At 46.2% G+C, this 19,519-nt stretch overlaps 1 protein-coding gene across 3 annotated transcripts in view; it reads left to right on the top strand.

Annotated features, from left to right (window-relative positions):
- TP63 (tumor protein p63) overlaps positions 1-19,519 on the top strand; it is a 104,425-nt gene that overhangs the window by 70,959 nt on the left and 13,947 nt on the right. For 2 of the 3 annotated variants that reach the window (XM_086468499.1, XM_086468500.1), the window contains exons 5-10: positions 13,648-13,834; positions 15,572-15,687; positions 16,012-16,121; positions 16,403-16,539; positions 17,555-17,637; positions 18,632-18,768. In XM_086468499.1, the coding sequence (XP_086324625.1) occupies positions 13,648-13,834; positions 15,572-15,687; positions 16,012-16,121; positions 16,403-16,539; positions 17,555-17,637; positions 18,632-18,768 (770 nt within the window). The remainder of the gene's footprint in view (positions 1-13,647; positions 13,835-15,571; positions 15,688-16,011; positions 16,122-16,402; positions 16,540-17,554; positions 17,638-18,631; positions 18,769-19,519) is intronic. The other variant, XM_086468501.1, reaches the window with a different exon arrangement.

Below are 19,519 nucleotides of genomic sequence, written 5' to 3'. Positions count from 1 at the left end.
CTTCAGATTGTGGTTGTCAGGATTTGCATCTAAATCCACGTTCGTTCCTGTTATGTTTCCAGTTAGCTCATGCAGATTACGTGATTATCCTTCAGTTACCAAGTGAAATAAAACAATTGCTAGGTATTGAGAGACTTGCTGTAATTTGTTTCCAATAATTTATAGATCTATAACTATGTCATGGAGCACATGGGCAATTATTTCTGATGAGTTTACCTAGGAGGCTTGTAGATTTGCCTGTAAAGTGCATCCAGGTCTCTGCAAGCTTGCTTTATGCACTTGTGCATTCTTGCTAAAATAATAAAGCAACCTAAGAATTGGCTAAAACAGGTGTGGACTGTGCTGTGTTCAAGCCTTCCATTTCTCATGCAGCATGTTACCATGTTACTGCACATCTTCCTTTGGCTTGGATGTCAACTGAAATGGGTTCTCTTGGGTGGGGGGTGGTAGGACATGCAAAACTGAAGATTTTGTTTTCTATATGAGGGACCGGAAGGATTGCTGCTAACATTTCCCAAACTTATTGCAAGCCTTCCTCCCTTTTTAAATGCTGTTCTGCAGAATGGCTGTCTTCCCTTAGCTGCTGCAGTCGCATAGCTTCAGGGCTGCTGGAGAACATGAGAAAAACTGAAGGAATACTCCAAGCCTGGGATGGGCTTGTTGCTCTTCCTGGCAGAGAAGAAGCCACAGCATTGACTTCACTAGCTGCCTGGTGATGAGGTGTTGTGTTCTGGAGGTGAGGAAGTCTCGATGGCCTGATGGCTGCAGCACCAACGCTGCTGTGTTCCTCAGTGTGGTTCTTGACAAACTGTTTCCCACGGTATGTAGGAAAATCAAGGTCTTGGTTCAGTCAGGCGCTCAAGCGAGCGCATAACCTCTAGCACGTGAATTTTCCCTGTGAAATCTGTTGGGTTCTGTTGGAGTCAGCAAGGCTACTCCCATCCTTAAAGGTAGGCATCTGCTTAAAACACCTTGCTGAATCATGTCTTGACTTTGAAAGTAGGCTCAGGAGAAACCACAGGAGTTAGCTCAAGGACTGTGCTTAGCCAGGTCATTGAGGATGGAAGGAGAGGACTGACAGAGAGGAGGATCTGGGTAAAATACAGATCCCGGAACCTTGCAAATGCTGGTAATAACTAGTGAGTGTGTTCTTGTCTGACTTTCTTGCCATTCATCCCTAAAGCTTAATTGTATGAATAAAAGGTTCAAAGGTTTGACTTAGTCACCATTCATCCTAAGTATGCTGGAGCTGCTGTCATGCTTTATTGATCTAGCTTAGATCTGAGTTACTACATCTTTATGTTCTCAGTAAAACTATGACTTGCTCAGTTAGGTGTGATTTTTGTCTTTCCTAATCCTTATGTTTTCACTGTGACTCAGAACTAGAGTATGTACCTGTTGGGTCGGTAAATCCAGAAAACAGAGGGATGTTTGCAGAAATGGTTTGGTTCAGTTTGGATTCTCTGTCTTCCAGGAGGAGAAGGGCCCTATCAGACAGTCTTAATACAGAGGAAGAAATTTTGTCCGTGCTCGGTGTCTGCGTGTTAGCTTGTTGCATCGCTTACCATTGTGGCCAGAAAAGCTTTGTTGGCTTTTCACTTTAATTATTAATGAAATGCTCTGCAAGCAGGAGAACAGCATTTGCATAGATGTTATTCTGGAAACTGAGTGTAATGTGATCAGGAAATGGGACAGGCCCTGGCTGTTATCATGGAAGAGGCTTGCTGGTACCTGCACTTTGTTTCAAATGTAACAAGATCTGACTCAGGAAAGTTTCCTGGACGTTAATGGAGAAAACTCAATGCCCTTTTGGCAAGGGACTGGCACTAACATTTCTGCACGGGAACAAAAGAGATTTCTTACAAATTCATAAATCTGTTCTGAAAGGGCTGCTCACAGTACGCTGAAGATTTAGAGCGAAATGGTCTCCCTCGGAGCAGAAGGGCGGGGGGGTGTGTGTGTGTGTGTTCAGGACTTTCTTTTTCTGAGATAGAAGCCAAGGAACAAGGCGCTTGTGTGCACTGCCAGTGTAATCTCAGCGAGAAGACATGATGCTACTTGCAAGGTATGCACAAGACAAGACCAGAGGCGCCGCAGTGCTTGATTACTGTCAAGGGCTCAGTTGGAACTTGCCTTTGCTCTTTGGCCTGCAGCATTTATGTAGAAATTGGGGACGCCGCTGCTTGCTTCCAAAGCTTTGCCTTGATGGGTCCTGCCCACATCTTAGGTGGGGAGGAAGGGGGGGGGAGGGAAGGGGGGGCTCAGAGCCTATGAAGTAAACAGGAAAATTACTCACCTTAATGATGCATTTCACTGGCACTGCCACTTTGAGAGCCTGTCACATTTAATACTTTGTCTTTCCTTCCATCACCTCCCATAGGTGTGATTAATACTTTATTAGAAGGAAGAAGTGGAGAGAAATCTGTACTTTCTATCAGGTGGAATAAACAGGGAGGAAAAGGAAGGTGAGTAGGAGAGAAAGGGGATCACTTTTTTCCATTGGAGCCGTTCAGTCTTTGTGAAGAGTGCACATACTGAAGAGCGCTCTGTGATTGATTTGTCTGGTGGCCCCTTATTCTAGCAGAGTGTTCAAGCTCACAGCTGAGACCCTTGGCCTCCTGGTTAGCTACCAGCCCTCCTCCATGGGGTGCAATGGCCGGTTCCCCACTCGAGGGACACCCAGTGAGCAGTCCCACACTTGGTCACAGCATGACAGCGAAGTAGGCATGCCCAGCCAAGAAAATACCCACGTAGGCATCAACCTGCTCAAACTGCTTAGTCCATTGCAGAGGCAGAGTTTCTTGCCCTCTGCTCAGGAAAGACCAAATGTGTTTTGGCTGTGGATTTTTGTATAAGTAATAACCCCCATGTGTCACGGGGCAGTCTCAGATGTTTTCACGTTTGCTGGGCTGTGCTGTGGTGTCCCAGAACTCTCTTACCGTCTCTGTCTGAACTGTGTCTTTGGGTGTAAACTTCAGATGAAGAGCTACATAGGGCTGCTGTGGGAGGGCCCTGAGCTGTCATGTGCACAAATTCAGGATCTGAAGGTGTGTGGTGAACCATCTGAGGAAACAGGGGTGTTCAGCCAGGCCTGCCAACTTTCCCTCTGGATGAGGGAATGCTGGAAGCTGCCCCCTTTGAAATAAGTCTGGGACTCCTTGCTTACGTTGAGCTACACTATCTGGAGATGTTCTGCAGTTTGTGTCAGTAATGCACTCACCAGCAGCAGGGTTGTTGCTGGGCCATCTGGAATGAGTAGGGAAGCTGATCCTCCATATGGGTTATGGAGGAACGAAAGAGGGATCTCTTATGGCCATATGCACAAGGCTTAATAGGTGAGAGAAGTCCTACTATGTGTTCAGTATTGCTTCAGGAAGGTGAGGAAAAAATACAAATCCTCTCTATGTGAACTTCTTCAGGGGTTATTTGTCCTTTAAGTAAAGTCCATTGAATCCAAACCCTAAGTCAAGAAAGAGTGATGAGGAAACAAAATATATCTGGGCAAAGGTGTTAAGTATGAGAGGTTAGAAGACATTAAACTTGGTTTTAGCTTTGAATTGCTTGAATTTTTTCTCCTGTAGCCACCTATCAGAATAAGAGTACAAAGACGACAAGCTTGCATCTCTTCTGAGCCTGTCAGTGACCCATCTCGGAAGATAGGCCCATATTTGACACATATGCTCTTCCCTTCGCAATATGCTGACCCTGTGGCATTTTGCAAGTAGGTCAGCCATTTGGCATGAGCCAGAATTTGGGTGGAAATCTATCACCATCTAGGAAAGTGTCCTGCTTTCCAAGGTGTTGAATGGCTGGTGCAGTCTGTGGCAGAGCGCCTGATACCTCCAGGTCTGAGTCTGCCCCTAAATTGTAGGCTTGGGATGTTGCTGATTGAAAAGACTACATTGCCAGAACAACTTCATTGTGTTCTGTTCTTTTTTTTTTTTTTTAACATGTTCACTTGTCCAGCTTGGCTTCCTTCTGCTGTAACAGACACTGTACTAACGACTCATTTACTTTCCTCTGAGGTATTAATGAAATATCCTTATTTGTAGATGAGGGAATGAAAAAGTGTTTTGGAGTTAGGTCTTACATGTGGCATTTCCTTGTACCCTGCTTCCTCCCCTGCTGGTGTGGAGCTAGCTGAACCTGTAACTGTATCCTAAATTGCTGAGGACCCAAAGCCTCTGTCTACTCTGTAGGGGGGCTGCAAGGCTTGACCTGCTTGTCTGGGACTCTTACAGCTGACTCATGTTGATGAAACCAGGTTACATCTGGTGGGAGCAGGCGTATTTTGGAGAACTCTAGGATTTTTGCTTTACCATTTGCTTATCTTAGGATTCTCCAAATCCTAGAGTATTTTGGAGAACTCTAGGATTTTTGCTTTACCATTTGCTTATCTTAGTTGAGCATGCACAGAAACAATCAGCAGGGACAATGTCTACATGCTGTTGTTGTTCTTCCCTCCTTATGGTTAAGTTCATCACACTTTGACTTTCAACAGGGGACAAAAGTGACAGAGAGATGCACTAAAAGTTGGTGTCTGATTACTTCAGACAATGTTTCCTCTGGCTGGTTAGAGTTTTTGGAGTTTGGAGCTGGTAGGATGGAGCATGCTGGAACATGCGGACTTGAAACAAGTGAGATCTGGGAAGTTAATAGGAAAAAACCAGCAGCCTTCCTCTTTGGCTAAACTTGAGACAGGTAATTGTAAGAAGGTTTAATTCCCCATGCCAAGCTAGGAGGAGGTTTGAAATGGCCAACTTGGGCTTTACTTAAAGCAGTCCATCAGCAGAACAGGTTCTGGTGCTCAGTATCTGAGGCTGAGGCACATGAGTCAGGAGCAGTAGGTGGTAGGATGGGTTTGTTGATGGGAGCCTGAGTACATTCTTTCCAGTTTATTTTCTGGAGTCCTTTATAAGAAAATTCTGGTTTCCTTCAAAATACGATTGAATCAAACCTTTCTTAAGTCAAGGTTCAGCTTCACAAATGCCCTTGTGCAGAGGCATACCAACTTAAGCAGGCAGTGGTTAACAGTGCTGCCAAAAGTTAAGCATATGCTGAAGGTTTTTCTGCTAAATCAAGTCTTGGAGTCTTTCACCTGCAGCTTTGAGGTATGCGTTCTGGTGTAATGAGTAGAATTGCCTGGAAGGACTATTGCTGGTTATGTCATTGTCACAGTGTCTAGCTGATGTGACATTTGGTGTCATACTAATCAGCTTAGTTTCATGTAAGAAGACACATGTAGTCCTATATGTACTGTACACTTGCTTGCATTACCTGCCAGCAGGTACGTATTTTATATAGATGCAAATACTTGTAACATCAGTGTAGCACTCCATTTGCAGTGGGTTCCCCTTCTGCTAGGAGGATGTGAAGCAGGATGTGTCTTTGAGGATAGTGGAGCTGTGAAAGGAGGGGAGAAATGCAGTGAAGTTATTCATGGAGCTGCTTCTGCATTCTCCGTAATGACTAAAACACTCGCTGTCAGATTTTATTGGCTTACTAATTAATGTTCAATAACTGAAGCAGATGTTTTTTAAATCAAATTTTAACTAATTTTTTAGCCTAAATTTGTTCACTCTTCGCTATTCTGTCAAATTTTAAACTTCACAGCCTTTAGGTGAGTTTGGGTAGCATGAGAGTGGATTTTGTACAGTGTATGTTTCTTAGTGTCGTATCTTCTTTGGTAGTCACACAGGCTGCTTATGTTATTCTGCATTTGTAATACAGAAGTCACTGGGAAATCCAGATATTGGCTTGAGAGGCTGAGTTGAACAGGATAAAAAGACCCTCTGTTCAGCCCTTATACACACAAAACCAAACCAAAACGAAACCCAAAAAAGCCCCAGTGCTTGAAGTATACAAATGTAGCATGAGGCCCCATGTACGGGAGGCTTTATTTGCAAAATCATCCTAAAGAAAACTCCTTTGAGGAAGGAGATACCACAGTCAGTGTTTTATTGATGGCCCATAAATTGACCATGTTAATGTTAGTTAATCAGCAGAGCCTATGAAAAGAACATCACAGGGATATGCAGAGTCACAATCTGGGAGACGCTCTGATCCTATGGAAATCAGCACGTCCAGAGCCTGATGTGCTTGCAAAGTGCGTGTGCTTTGGCCGGTTACATTTCATCAGAGGGAACCATGCTATGGTTGGGATAATTCTTGGGTGTTTTGTGTATGTGTGTAAACTTGTGTTTGCATGACGGTATCTGAGAGCGTACCTCAGACTTTGGTACCAACAAAATACAAATGCTCCCTGTTGGAAGCTACTTCATTCGGTGAAACACTCCATGTTATTTTGTAATGTGGGGTCCTACCATCACCGGGTACTTACTGTGACCCACAGGGAAGATGATATTCAGCATTTGTTCAGCTTTGGCTTTTGGCATGTTTGTTGCTGTTTCATACCTTCACCCCAGTTGCAAAATTTCTGATATGAAGTAGTCTATCAGAAATGCAAATTAGTAGACGTTGTTAGCATCCGAAACTTATTTGGTACTGCTAAAGTTTCAGTTTAGAAACTGGATCTGATACACAAGCAGAGTGTGAGCTGGGTATGCAAGGTAAGGTCACTTGACTGCAGTAGTCTTATGGTTTTGGTTTTTAAGGAGATTAATTTCAAAAATATTAAAAAAATAAAATAGACAAGTAAAGGAAAAGAACTTAACTAACAAAATCAAATAGTAAAGCCTTTCTTTACAGTCATCACTTTGTATCAAAAAAATATTTGTAAAATAATTCCCAGCTTGCCTCTGAAGTTTCCATCCCAGTTGTTTTATTTTCTCTTGAAACAGAATGCTTTTCAGTTAATTCTTTTTTGTTGTTGTTGTTGATTTTAAAAAAGTGTTTTCAAGCCAAACCTCAAGAGGTCTTCATTTGTTGACAACATAAGACTGTAGATATGAAACTGAAATGTAAAAGCCCTCAAATGTAAAGTTTTCAAATTTACAGCTGTTTCACAGGGCAAAAGTAGTATGGGAAAATACCAGTGTTATATCTGTTATCATTGTGGCTTTGCTGGCAACGTTAGGCAGGAGTATTCCTACAGCAGACAATACATCCTGGTCAAAGTAGTTTTGAATTTAAATCTCTGGGGAGCCTCAAGCAAGATGCCGAAGTATTGTCACATGAATGAATGATCTTATTTTCTTAAAGGGGGGAGAATCTGGCAGGTGTTCCAAATTCAATATTATGGAGAATTTCGGGAGGGGTCTACCATAGCAAGACCACTTGTGCATGTCCCCGTGCGCACTCTTTGAGCCTGCTGCAGCACCGTCCTCCGAGACAGGGTGCGTGGCTGGGGACGAGTGTTTGCGGGGTGGGGGGTGGACTGGACGGCAGTGCGGTGCGGAGAAATCGCAGGGGTTTGTACGGGGAGGGGGCAACACGGAGCTGGCGCTCTCTGCCAAGCCGAGTGGGTGGTTGTGCCCGCAGCCTCGCGTCTGCCAGAGCCGGGGGGAGGAACAACCTGCTTTTCTCTCCCTTTGCATCGCGCCGTGGGGATGTAGAAAGGGCTCAGCCGAGCGCAAGCGACCCTTTTCAGCGCCTTGGTGGGCGGCCCCGCTCCTCCCGGCTCCCCGCCGGCGGGCTGAGCCCTGCTGCTGGCCACGGCCGGGGCAGCGGGCGAGCGTCTCCGCCGCGGGGCCGCACGCCCGGGGGGACGCGGCGCAGCAGGCTCCGTCCCGCTGAATCCTTGTCCGCAGGCTACGTTTCTCCGTTCTCCTCCCTGCCACCCCTCCCCTTCCCCGTTTACCTAAGCAGGTCAACGCACACATATGTGTGTGTGTGTGTACATATATATAAATATATATTTAATTTTTTCACCAAGGTTTCCAAAGCGCAGCACCAGCTGCCGCCGGCGTCCGGTCCGGCGTTGGGAGTGCCGTGCCCCGGGGCAGCGCGGAGCTGCACCGGCACGCTCCTCCCCGCTTCTCCCGCTTCTCTTGCGGTTTTCGCGGCGCTGCCCGTCGTGTCGTCCCGTCCCGTCCGTGCCCCCCCCCCCCCCCCCCCCGAACCTAGGTGTCCCGTCCCGTCCCCCTCCGCCGTCCCCTCCGCGCTCCGGGGGAGGGGGGCGGGACGCGGGGCCCACCTGCCTGATGTCAACATGTCGGAGGGTGAGGCCGGGGAGGAATGTGCCGCTCCCAGCCCGGCTCAGGTAATTAATCCCTGCGACTGACAGGTGGCAACAGGCGGCCTTTGGCTGCGGCTCCTGGGGAAAAGCGCTCGGAGGAAGGATTTTCATAGCTCAGCGGCACCGTTCGTGCGCGCCGGGCAAGGACGGGGAGGGGGCAGAGGAGCCCAAGGGGAAAATGAAGTTTAAGTCTCTGCAAAGGTAGACGCCCTTGGGTGAATCGCTGCCCTTCCTTAAGAGGGAAAAAGAGGGTAACACGTTTTTTCCTTTGCCCCAGGGTGGATAAGTTTGGTAAATGTCTGCAAAGTACTGGTGGGGGCTGTATCAGCATCCCCTCCCGCTGCCATCCTCCCCGGTCGTAGCACGGTGGTTTCCCTGCTGGAGGATGCTCACAGACATGTCTCGCTGGTGTGATGGGCTGTGAGTCTGGGTAGGTTGTTGTCACACGTGGTGGGTCTATAAGCACGTTGAGGCTGATGATCGGTGGACCCATCAGTCATGCCTGTGGTTTGAATGTCTGCTACGTCTGCTAGCAGCAAGCTGTCTGCTTTTCTCTGCAGCCTGGTGAGACAAAGCGCCTCAAGCTGGAGATGCAACAAGTCAGCTAGCAAGCGGTGGGGTTAAGGTTATGCTAAGTCAAAGGTTAAATCTGGCAGCAGACACCCATGTCTGCAGTGCTACTGGTAGAACTTTTGTTCGGCTTCTCTGCTAAGCGTCCTCTGGGTACAATTCAGTTCCTAAGAGTCTGTGTGCATGTGCACACGTGTATATCTGCTGTGTCCACCATGCCCCAAACATTTTTTGTGAATGAAATCTTAGATGACTGTTCATCAAGCATTTAAGGTGCATGCATAAGTCTCAACTTTTATTCTTAGTAGGTAGCTTCCTTTCTTCCCACTGCCCTTTTTTTCCTAAATGGATAGACTTTATGTAGCTGATTTTTCTACTTTGTTTATGATTCCCCTTGTTCTCATCTGTGAACACTTCAGTGCAAGTAAATGTTGCTTTCCCACTCTTCTAACCTGTTCTTTTTTTTCCACTTCTTGGCGTTAGTTCGGTAGGAGAGAAAGCATAGCTGACTGACGGCTTTGAAAATGTCAAGTAAAATGAATCTCGTGTTTAACTGACTTGAGCTAAAACGTGACTACTTAAAAGAAGTTTGCAAAAGATTTGAAAGACCTGTTGATCTGAGCAGAAGGGGCTCAGGGAGCTGTCATGCCATAAGCCAGCCTCTGGGATCACCTTCAAGTTGACATCCGTCAGCATTCATAGAGCTGACTGAACCCTGCTCCTTTTAAAGACTTAAGGGCTGTAATCCCTCGGCTAGATCAGATGGTAAAACATATTAGAGGTAGATTTCCAAAATACTGTTTGGGGAATTTCGCTGCATCAGAGTTTTGCAGGGGACCTGAATGCTCAGTGAAAAGCCATTACAGGTTGTATTGCACTGAGCGCTTACTTCCAGGAGACTTCCATCCTTTGTAGCAAAAATTCTCCAGTTGAGAGGTGAAAAGTGTATTATTTTCTCCTTGAAATGCTTTGTTGACACACCTTCCAGAGAAGGGGCTTGCTGAGAAATCAGACAGGTGTTGCCTGATGGTAGCTGGCATGTGAATATTGTGATACTGAATTACCAGCCAGGGTGCCAAGAGTGGGTAATACAGTCTCCACAAGCAGGTGGGGAGGGCAGAGCTGCAGACGCTGGAATGTTTTCTTCTTTCCTTTTAAAACATATTATTAAGCAAAAAGCTAAATTCACTGTCATTCTCAGCAAGTTCTTGAAGTCTGCTTATTTGAGCATGACATGCAGCACTCTAATCAAAGAAAAGTCTGAGCCAAAGCTCTTTCCTCTCCCTCTTGAATGGGTAACGTGTCAGCAGGCTCCTCTCTCTTGTTTTAAGTAACTTTTTGCTCCATATGTTTGGTAGAAGTGGTGCTTGCACTCCTCAGACTGGACCAACTTTTGTTCCTGCTGCTAGATAATGACTATTGTCATCTTGCTGAATGATAGGCTTGTTGATTGGGTCAAGCTCATTTTGGTATTTTTGCTCCTAATAAACTTAGATTTCCTATTTAAGCAAGTAACAGAAGTGCGTTGAGTAATAGTCATTCTGGGAATTGTTCGTCTCATGATCTTGCCCCTCATACAGTGAGCCTCTGTCAGTTCTCATAGCAAAATGGTGGGCAGGGGGACTGTCACCTCCTGCAAGGTGGGGCAGTTTGGGGACCTCTGAGGAGAAGCACCTGTGCTGAGAGGGGCGACCTTTGTTTGCAGATGCCCTCTGAATGCACAGACAGCTCCTGCCTCAGGGTGGGTTGTGTTTTGGTTTTTTTTTTTTTTTTCTGAAGCTTATTTGCTTTGAAATCTATATACAATATCCTCTCTTGCTCTGTGGATATAGCGATTATCACTCATCCAGCGCGAAGTCAGCATGACCTAGTTGTTCTCCTCTATTTATGCCAATAGATGGCTGGGAGTCAGGTTACCCACGATTGCAGCAAAGCTGGCAGGGCGGGAAAATCCAGCCCCTTACTGTCTGACAGCAGGTACCCCGTGGACAGATTTACACCGGTGTTAAGTGACCGTCTGCTCAGTGATTACATGCTCGCAGGCGGCCATGCCTGGGGTAGATGTGAAATTGTGGCTGCGTGCCATGTTCACGAGCCCTGTGTAGTGCCTGTGAGGCTTGAAGTCCTCTTGCAATCGGGTGACAAAAAGGCGATGCAGCCTTCCTGCTGTCTCATCCACCTCTGTGCTGGGTGCTTGCTGCTCACCTCTCTGTGCCCTGACTCTGTCCTGGAGCAGAGGTGGGCTCCTGGTCACCCTTCTTTTCTGACATGCCAAGTTCAAGGTGTTCACCAGAACTGATTGCTCTTGAGTCTGCGCTGTGTTTCGGGGACGTAGAGCTATTTCTTTGTTGGGCAGCCTTGTTCATCATAACCCATTAGCCCTTGCCTGTTTGCTCTCTGTGAATGTAAGCTGCAGGCTGCTGGTTGTAGCCAAAGGGGTCTGACATTTGGGGTGCTGAAGGGTGGATGAGGAGCAGGTCCATTCCATTGCTGGCAGAGGGGCCATATTTAATCTTGAGCCTTGGTATCCATGGTGGCGTTGGGCACCTCTCCTGTCCTTCTGAAAGCAGTGATTTATTCCCCCCTCCCCCCCCCCCCCCTTCCTGTAACCCCAGCTTTCTGTCTTAGAAGATATTAGACATAAAATTACAGTCAACACCAACACTCCTGATCTGTGACCGAGGGGTGTGTATCTCCTTTCATTATTCAATTCTCTGAATGCCTGCAGACACCGGACACGTTGGCTCCTGGCGTGTGCTATGCCTTCCCTGCGCCATCGCACTTCCATATGTATGCTTTCCTTTCGGCCCATTGCCTTTGGGTGCCCAATTTCTTTACACTTCAATGATGTCAAGGCATCCAAGCGATTAGTTGGCTTTTTGAGATTTTTGAGGCTTTCTGTCCTGGAAGCCTTCACAATGCTGTTAGCAGACTGATATGTTGAGGGAAACAATGCTTTCTAAATTTTCTTCCTCTTTCAAATATAGGTGATTCCTTTCCTACCTCTTGAGATGAAAAGACAACATAATGAGCTCACTCTTACCTTTAGTAAGGAATTGCTTTTTAATTAAAAAACAATAAGGAATTTTAGGTTAAAAAGATGTATGATATAAATCACCATCTAGATCTGTTTCGCAACTTTTTTTTTGTAATTGTTTGGCATGTTCCCCATTTCCGCGGGCTGGGTAAATCCTTTGTGGGTTTAATCTCTAGCCTGAAGGCACATAAAATACATTGCACAATTTGGCCTTTGCATTTTAAAGAGGTTTTTTTTTTTCCTTAGATTAAATACCTGTAGCATCTTCTCTGCCATACAGCAGGGTGGCGTTGAGTGAGGAGGGAAGGGACTGGCTTGGCTTATTTTTTAATCCCTCTCTCCTCCTGTGTCTCTCCCAACTTTGGTTTTTCCTATGTTAGCAATATGTACACTTTGAAATCCAAATAATCCCTGAATATCACTAGCTAATCCTTCTGCTGCCACGTCACCTGCCACCCACCCATGCATGCGCTGGCTCTTTCCATCCCAGCAGAGTGGATGGCCAAGTCGTGCTCTCAACTGGTATGAACCTGTTGGTGCTCTGTTTGAACAGTGGGGACCGGGCCTGTGTTGCCCATGACTGCTAGAGATGTTTTTTCGAGAAAACAACCACCTTGGGGCTTTCACTTTTCTTTCTCTGCAAGAACCAAAGAGATGGAAGGGGGGAAATGCCAGCGATTCCTGTGGGTTACGTGGTTACTGGGAGAGGTCTGCGCTCACAAATGTCTGAGCACCAGGAGAAAACTGAATGCCTCTGGAGTGGGGTACTGACGAAAACTGCCATATTTTGAAAGAACCTTGTACAGCAGAGGAGACTGGAGAGTCTCCTTTGTGGAGGACATCAAAAAAAATGGGTTCAGGTTACACTGCATTGAACCACATGAGAGCTTCTTTTCAACCACTCCTACTATGCACATGCCCTTATTTCAATGAGGGTTTTTTGAACAGAAACCAATGACTTCAGCCCATGCCTTGATGTTTGCTGAGTAAAGGTTTCCAGATATGAACGCACTTCAGGAAAATGCAGCACCAGTGTTACTGTTACATTGGGGAATGTCTTAAAAAAGGGAATCTAATATGTTCTAAATTAGCATAGTGAATAAGAGCATCTTGTTCTGTTCCAAGTGTTCATTGCGTGGTCACAACCTCCCTTTTGGAGCCATCTGCTGGGTTGTGCTCTAGGTCTCACCATGGACCTGGTCTTTGGGCTGTAACTCTTCTGACCTTTGATTACTTTTTAAAAAAAAAAAAAAAATCTTTATTATCTTATTTTTTACATCCTCTTTTGTGGATGTAATGCTTTGAGTTTAGAAGTGTGGCGATTGCTATGGAGGTGGTCAGCAGAGGTGTGAGGTGCTTTTAAAAGATGACTGGAATGTCAGGTTTGGTACAACTCCCAAAATGGTCGGGGTCTTGATTTAAAGTACTGCTTGATTCCAAGGTTCGTGTTTTTATTTCAGCCCTCTGCAAACGTAGGAGGGCTTCTTACAAAACAGAATGAAACACTTTGTGTGTGGTTTCCAGTGCTTCCAGGATTACAGGGTGCTGCGAAAAGAATAGTGTGCGTTTTGTTAGGCAGATAATGTGTCCCCTTTGGAAAGAGGGGGTGTGTGCCCAAGAGAAATAAAGACGGTATTTGTTCGTGTAAAAGCAGTGCTCTGTATCTGAAGATTTTTACCTTCGAAGAACCGAGATGTAGATTTACACTCTGCTATTCTAATACAGGTAAAGGTCTAGGGTTTTTGCCACTTGTCTGGAAGTGTGGCTGCTGTGTAAACAAATGCAATGCACGTGCAGTAGCTGGTGCATTCAGTTACATGTGCAAACCATCCTTCTTCCTTCTGGCATGCCTCCATTTCTAGCTGAACATGCTGACTCTCTCTTGCTTTTTTCCCCCATTCAGTATTCCACTGAACTGAAAAAGCTGTACTGCCAGATCGCCAAGACATGTCCCATCCAGATCAAAGTGATGACCCCACCACCTCAGGGAGCTGTCATCAGGGCTATGCCAGTCTACAAGAAAGCTGAACATGTCACCGAAGTGGTCAAGCGCTGCCCGAACCATGAGCTGAGCCGGGAGTTCAACGAAGGTAAGGAGGGCAGTGCTTTGCTGGCAGTCCCTCTCCAAAGGTGCTTGATGGATGAGTGACCAGTGTGGGGCTTTGGCGGCAGCTTCACGGCAAACCTGCTGAAAGCAGACCTCCCTGCAACATCTTGTGCAGCTTTTTATTTCCCAGGCTTAACAGGAAGATTCGTACTATACTTTAACTGTCCCTGTGCAAACATGTCCTTGGGAAGAAAATACTGAAATAAACTTCACGCCTGCCCTGGTTGGATGGGTGTCTGTCCCCATGGCAGGCAGTGCCCTTCTGGCAGACTTTCCCCACTCTACTTTTGCTCCTGCAATGAGAAGCAGCTGTTCTTGTGCTCAGGAATGAGCTTCCACGTCGCTGGGACAGGGATCTAGTAACAGGATGCAATATCATCTCCAGTCCTTAATCCGTGCCTCAAAGACAGAGGGGCTGTTTATCTCTAGTAGGATAACGCTAAGTGCCAGCATTGACTGTAGGCAACCTTCCTGCACATTTAACACTATCGGTTCAGTATTAATGTTTTAATCTTTTACTTGCTTCTTCTCATGTTAGTGAAATAGCAGCTGTTTTAAAAATGTCCTAGGGTTTTCTGCAAACTCATGAGCTGGGCTCTGTTTTGCCTTGGCCACTTTAAGTTCACGTAAGTTCAGATGAGCATCTGTTTTATTCTATGTGCATTATTTATCTCCTACTGTAAAAAAACCCAGTTGGTGTCAGTTAGCAGGATGTCTTGGAGCCTGGATCCCTTTGCTGGTTACAGTGCAGCCAGATAGACAAGTCCAAAAATAAGCAAGGACTTGGGAGTGTAAAACCGGAGTGGAGTGAGACAGTTCTCCACGATAGTTTCTCATATTAGAAAGTGCTTTTCTGACAGAATTGGATTTTTTGAGGGTTGATACCTGGTTCAATAGTGGAGTTTTAAGAAAAAGAAAAAAAAACAGCCACCACAAAACCTATAAATTCTTACCCTGAAATAATTACTTCTCTAGAAATACGCTGTATTTCAAGTAAGAAATGAACAGTTCAAACACAAAAGAAATTCTTGAGATGAATCCATAACGGGCTTCTCTCCTTAGAATTCAGTTTTATGTTGTAGAAACACCAAATAAAATTTGCAGGAAGGAAAATTTTTTTTCTAAAATTATTGGAAAGGGGCCTAGAAATAAAAAAGATCATGTTCCCTTCTACTGCTGCTGTAAGCGAGCATGATTTTTCAGGTTGACCATTAATTAAATGCATATTTCTCTTGCTGCTTAAATCTTTTTTAGCTCCTTAGGATCAAGACTGATGGAAGGAACAGAAGAGGGCTAGTAATTGATGGGGAAAAGAGTCGGAATTGAGACTTGAAGGGATTTGCTTTGTGTATGTGTTAGGGGGAGGAAAAGAAAGGCTTTTGGCTAATATGAAAATCCATGTGAAGTTATCTGCTGGAAGAGTTGCTGTAAGCTGCCATTCAGTTGACACTTGGGCTCGCTTAATCAGGCATCTTGGGAAGCCAGTGTTCAAGTTTACTCACAGGTGTCCAGTGTGAGCTTGAGAAAATGTGTGTTGTCTTTGATGTCTGGCAGCAAGGACCTGGGGAAAGGGATGCTTTAAGATCTGAGAGGCACGTGTGTGCTCTAATAGACCTCTGGGGCTAGGTGTGAGGATTTCCCTTGGAAGATCTTGCTGCCCTGTGTGTCACCTTGCTTCACTGAACAATGTGTCTTGGTTTTTACCTCCTTGTCATTGCAGGGCAGATTGCACCTCCCAGCCACCTGATCAGGGTGGAAGGGAACAGCCATGCCCAGTATGTAGAAGACCCCATCACCGGGAGGCAGAGTGTGCTGGTCCCCTACGAGCCACCCCAGGTATGTTGTGAGCTCAAAGTGGTGGCATCCTGGCACACAAAGGGATGGGGGTTGTAACCCTAGTTGAAGGAGTCAGGATCCTGCGTTTTCCCCATCCTCATCACAGTGAATCCCCTCTTCCTCTTTGTCAGAAATGAGCTTTTAAACATCGTCTTTATTCCTTGACAGCAGGAGCTCTTAATTTCTTTTAAGGAAGCTGTGTGGTGGGGCCTATTTCATGCTGGTCTGGTTGCCGCACAGTTGTGGAAGTACAAGAGGAGAGCCTGGGAAAAGCAGAGTTTTCAATCCACAATCTCTTCTGCTCATCTCCTTTGTCTCATCCAGGTTGGTACGGAGTTCACAACAGTCTTGTACAACTTCATGTGTAACAGTAGCTGCGTGGGAGGGATGAACCGTCGCCCGATCCTCATCATTGTGACACTGGAAACCAGAGAGTAAGTAGTGCATCACGAGTGCAGCCCTTTGCTTGAGAGGTGTCTTTCTGGCTCCTCTTCTGCTGAGGGCAGCATTGCATATCCTTAGAGACAGTGTGATGAAAGGGGCCACAGGATACTTTTCAAATCTTTGCAGGTGGGAGTTGCCCAGCACCTGTGGCATCCTGACTGGGAAATGGGAGATTTGGGTCTGTCTGTGCATAGTCTGGTGTGAAGTTGAGGGATGCTGCTGGCCCGTATCTGAGCTGCCAGCTGATGTTTCCTCTCGCCTCTCTTCCTAGTGGGCAAGTCTTGGGCCGCCGATGTTTTGAAGCCCGCATTTGCGCTTGCCCAGGCAGAGATCGCAAAGCAGATGAGGACAGCATCCGCAAGCAGCAAGTCTCCGACAGCACAAAGAATGGTGATGGTACGAAGCGCCGTAAGTAGCTGGCAGAGCTGGGCAGATTGCAAATCATGCTGTGACCAGGTGCAGGTGTGGCCCTGGCACTTGTGCCATGGGGATGGAGCAGTGCTGTGCATGGGCTTGGAGGCAGAAGGGTGTTAGATATATGTTCTCCCAGGGTCAATCAGCATGAAAAATGAGCTGGTGTTCACAAAACAGTATTTGACAATCTGGGTTTGCAGGCTTCCTTTCAGCGCTGCCTACGTTAGATTAGCCCTGCCAGCAGTTGCTGGAGGAGGTGTTTATTTGCCAACCTCAAGGTGCATGGCTGGGACTGCATAACCACTTTTTGAACCTTTACTGCTTGTTTGAAACTGTGCTGTCATTCTTTGCTCCTTCTAGCCAGTGTCTTGTGCTGTGGCATGTGTCTTCCAGCCGCAGGGATCTAGATTAAGACTGCACGTAAACTCTGCTGTGTGTCGAAGGTGCTCTGGCAAATGGCCTCTCTCTGTGCTCTACAGAGTGCAATGTACCCATCAGACAAGCAAGACATGGAAACTCAGCTTTGATTTCCCGTGTACGCTCAGTGATGGCACTAGGCTGAACAGCAAGGCAGCAGGTTTTAACAGGAGGCAGATTGGAGGGGGGCTTTGTTTTCCCAGTGAGTTCTGCTTGCTCCCTGCCCTTGTCTTGCCTTCAGGGATCACTGACCACCAACAGCTCATGAGCACTGTAATACCAAAGCTCACAGTCTTTTCTGCAAAAGGCCAGTGCTTGTTCTAGGTGCAGCTTGCTGGGGTTTTACCAGCGCTCCTTGGCTGATCCATTTCCCTGAGCAGTATGGCCACCCAACACCTGCAAAGTTACGTCTGCCTTATGGAGTCGGGAGCTGCAAGCACAGTTATGGAGTGGCGGAGACAGAGAGACCCTTCCAGAGCACTGCAGATCTCAGCTGGCCATGTGCTTTGTGTTTCTTTTGTATCTCTCTTTTTTTGTTTTGTTTTGTTTTTGTTTGTTTTTAAATGGGATGCTTTTGGGCTTTCTCTTCCAGCTTTTCGACAAGGAACTCATGGCATACAGATGACATCTATCAAAAAAAGACGTTCACCAGATGATGAGCTCTTATACTTGCCTGTGAGTTTTCTCTATCTTTGCATTTACCTTATATTTAATATCTTCCTCAGTGACTTCAGTGACTTGAGACCAGTCAGCTGCTCACCTAGACCTCAGAGAGATCTGAGGATGGGATGTGGGTTTGTTTGGGGTTTTTTAATCTCCGGAGCTACTTATTTTAAATACGTATTCCAAACAACGTATATGAAAAATCCCATTAGCTGCTGACTTAATAGTGGCTTGTGCAAGCCGTATGAGACTATTCCCAGAGATCTGTCTGTCCTGGTGGAAACATTGTCTTGAAGACCTTAACTGGATTTCCTTCTTTGCCATTTCTGGGTCTGTGGTACTTGAGCTTTCTCTAGAGATAATGGGTATTGTTTTACTGACAAAGGTGGATGCTTCTGTGGCTTTTCTATAAATTACCATTGTAATGTAGTGACAGAAGTTAAATATGCTGTATTAAATGTAGAATCAGAAAGGGCAAGAAGTATCTGTAACTGGCTGTTTAGCTCCTTCCCCATGAGCCGCATTTAGTTGGGTAAATCACAAACCACAGTGCGCTTAGAGAAGTGAGACCCAAACCTGACAGCCAAATTCAAGTACTGGTTTTTTTGGTTTTTTGTTTTGTTTTTTTTTTCTCCTTCCTCAAGGCATGTAAGATTCAGCACTAGATCTGCTTACATCTGAGGCAGGCAAAGACATTTTCTCTCTAACAGATTGGATCAGAATACTGCTTTTGGTTGGCATAGATTTACATTCAGACAGATGACAACCCCAAGAAGTTCATTAGCCTGCAGTGTCAGATTATCACTCTTCAACATTATCTGCTGTACCTCTAGCATACGGCTTAGTGGTTTTATTGCATAGGCATAGTGTAAACAGAGAATTTGCATGCTGCTCTGGTTGTTCGCTTGACTTTATCTAAAAATTGCTAATATGACTGTCACTAAGGACTATAGATGCAGTCCTTTAAGGCTTTTCTTTTCCCTCCTTTCCTTTTCCCATGATCCAGGTGAGGGGACGGGAAACGTATGAGATGCTATTAAAGATCAAAGAGTCCCTGGAACTAATGCAGTACCTTCCCCAACACACGATTGAGACCTACCGGCAGCAGCAGCAGCAGCAGCACCAGCACTTGCTCCAGAAGCAGTGAGTATGAGTGTGTTGGCAGTGACCTTTGCAGTGAGGATGGTGGGGAAGGGGGAGAGAGGAGAGAGACACAGAAGGCTTCTGCACAGTTGTTCGTAGGGATGTGGTTCATAGGATGACCAAGGGCCAAGCACTTGCAGAGTACTGCATTGGCAAAACCCTTTCCAACAGCATAGCTGCTCTTAACCCTGTGGTCAGAGCTGGTAGAAATCTACACCAGGAGTTTCGCCAAAGCTAAGTTTCTGTACAGAGCTTGAGAGTATCTGAGTTTCAGATGCAGATTTCACTACCTGTGCAATGTGACAAAGCAGTCCTCCTTCCCCAGGCACATGTCCTGATCGCTTGCAAGGCCTAGTCTAAGTTCTCATCCCACACAATTCACCTCTTGGCCTCGGAAGGTGAACGAGGACAGGCTTAGTGCCCCATTCCTGACTTCCACCTGGAGCCCAAGGCACAGTGCGGCAAGGTAGGGCCTGCAGACAGAAACCTGCTAAAGTGCTGTATGTGTGTGCCCGAGCTGGAGACCCAGAGTGGGTGTGCTTTTCTCTTATCTGCTCCATGAGAACAGCAGCAAACGTGGAGCCATCTCCGTGACTTCTCCAGGGTATCCATCTGAGCCTCTTGCCAAGAGCATGTGGCGCTGGGGCTGTGAGCACTGGCTTGGCCGAGTGCTCAGGCCTCACTGCTGTGCCTCTCTGGTGCTGTTGGAGGGTTGGTGTCTTGGTGGGGTATAAATACTGTAGGTTTCTCA

This window comes from Leptosomus discolor, chromosome 7, assembly GCF_034619465.1.
Source record: "Leptosomus discolor isolate bLepDis1 chromosome 7, bLepDis1.hap2, whole genome shotgun sequence".
NCBI lineage: Eukaryota > Metazoa > Chordata > Aves > Leptosomiformes > Leptosomidae > Leptosomus > Leptosomus discolor.
This window is presented reverse-complemented; position numbering and strand designations above follow the sequence as displayed.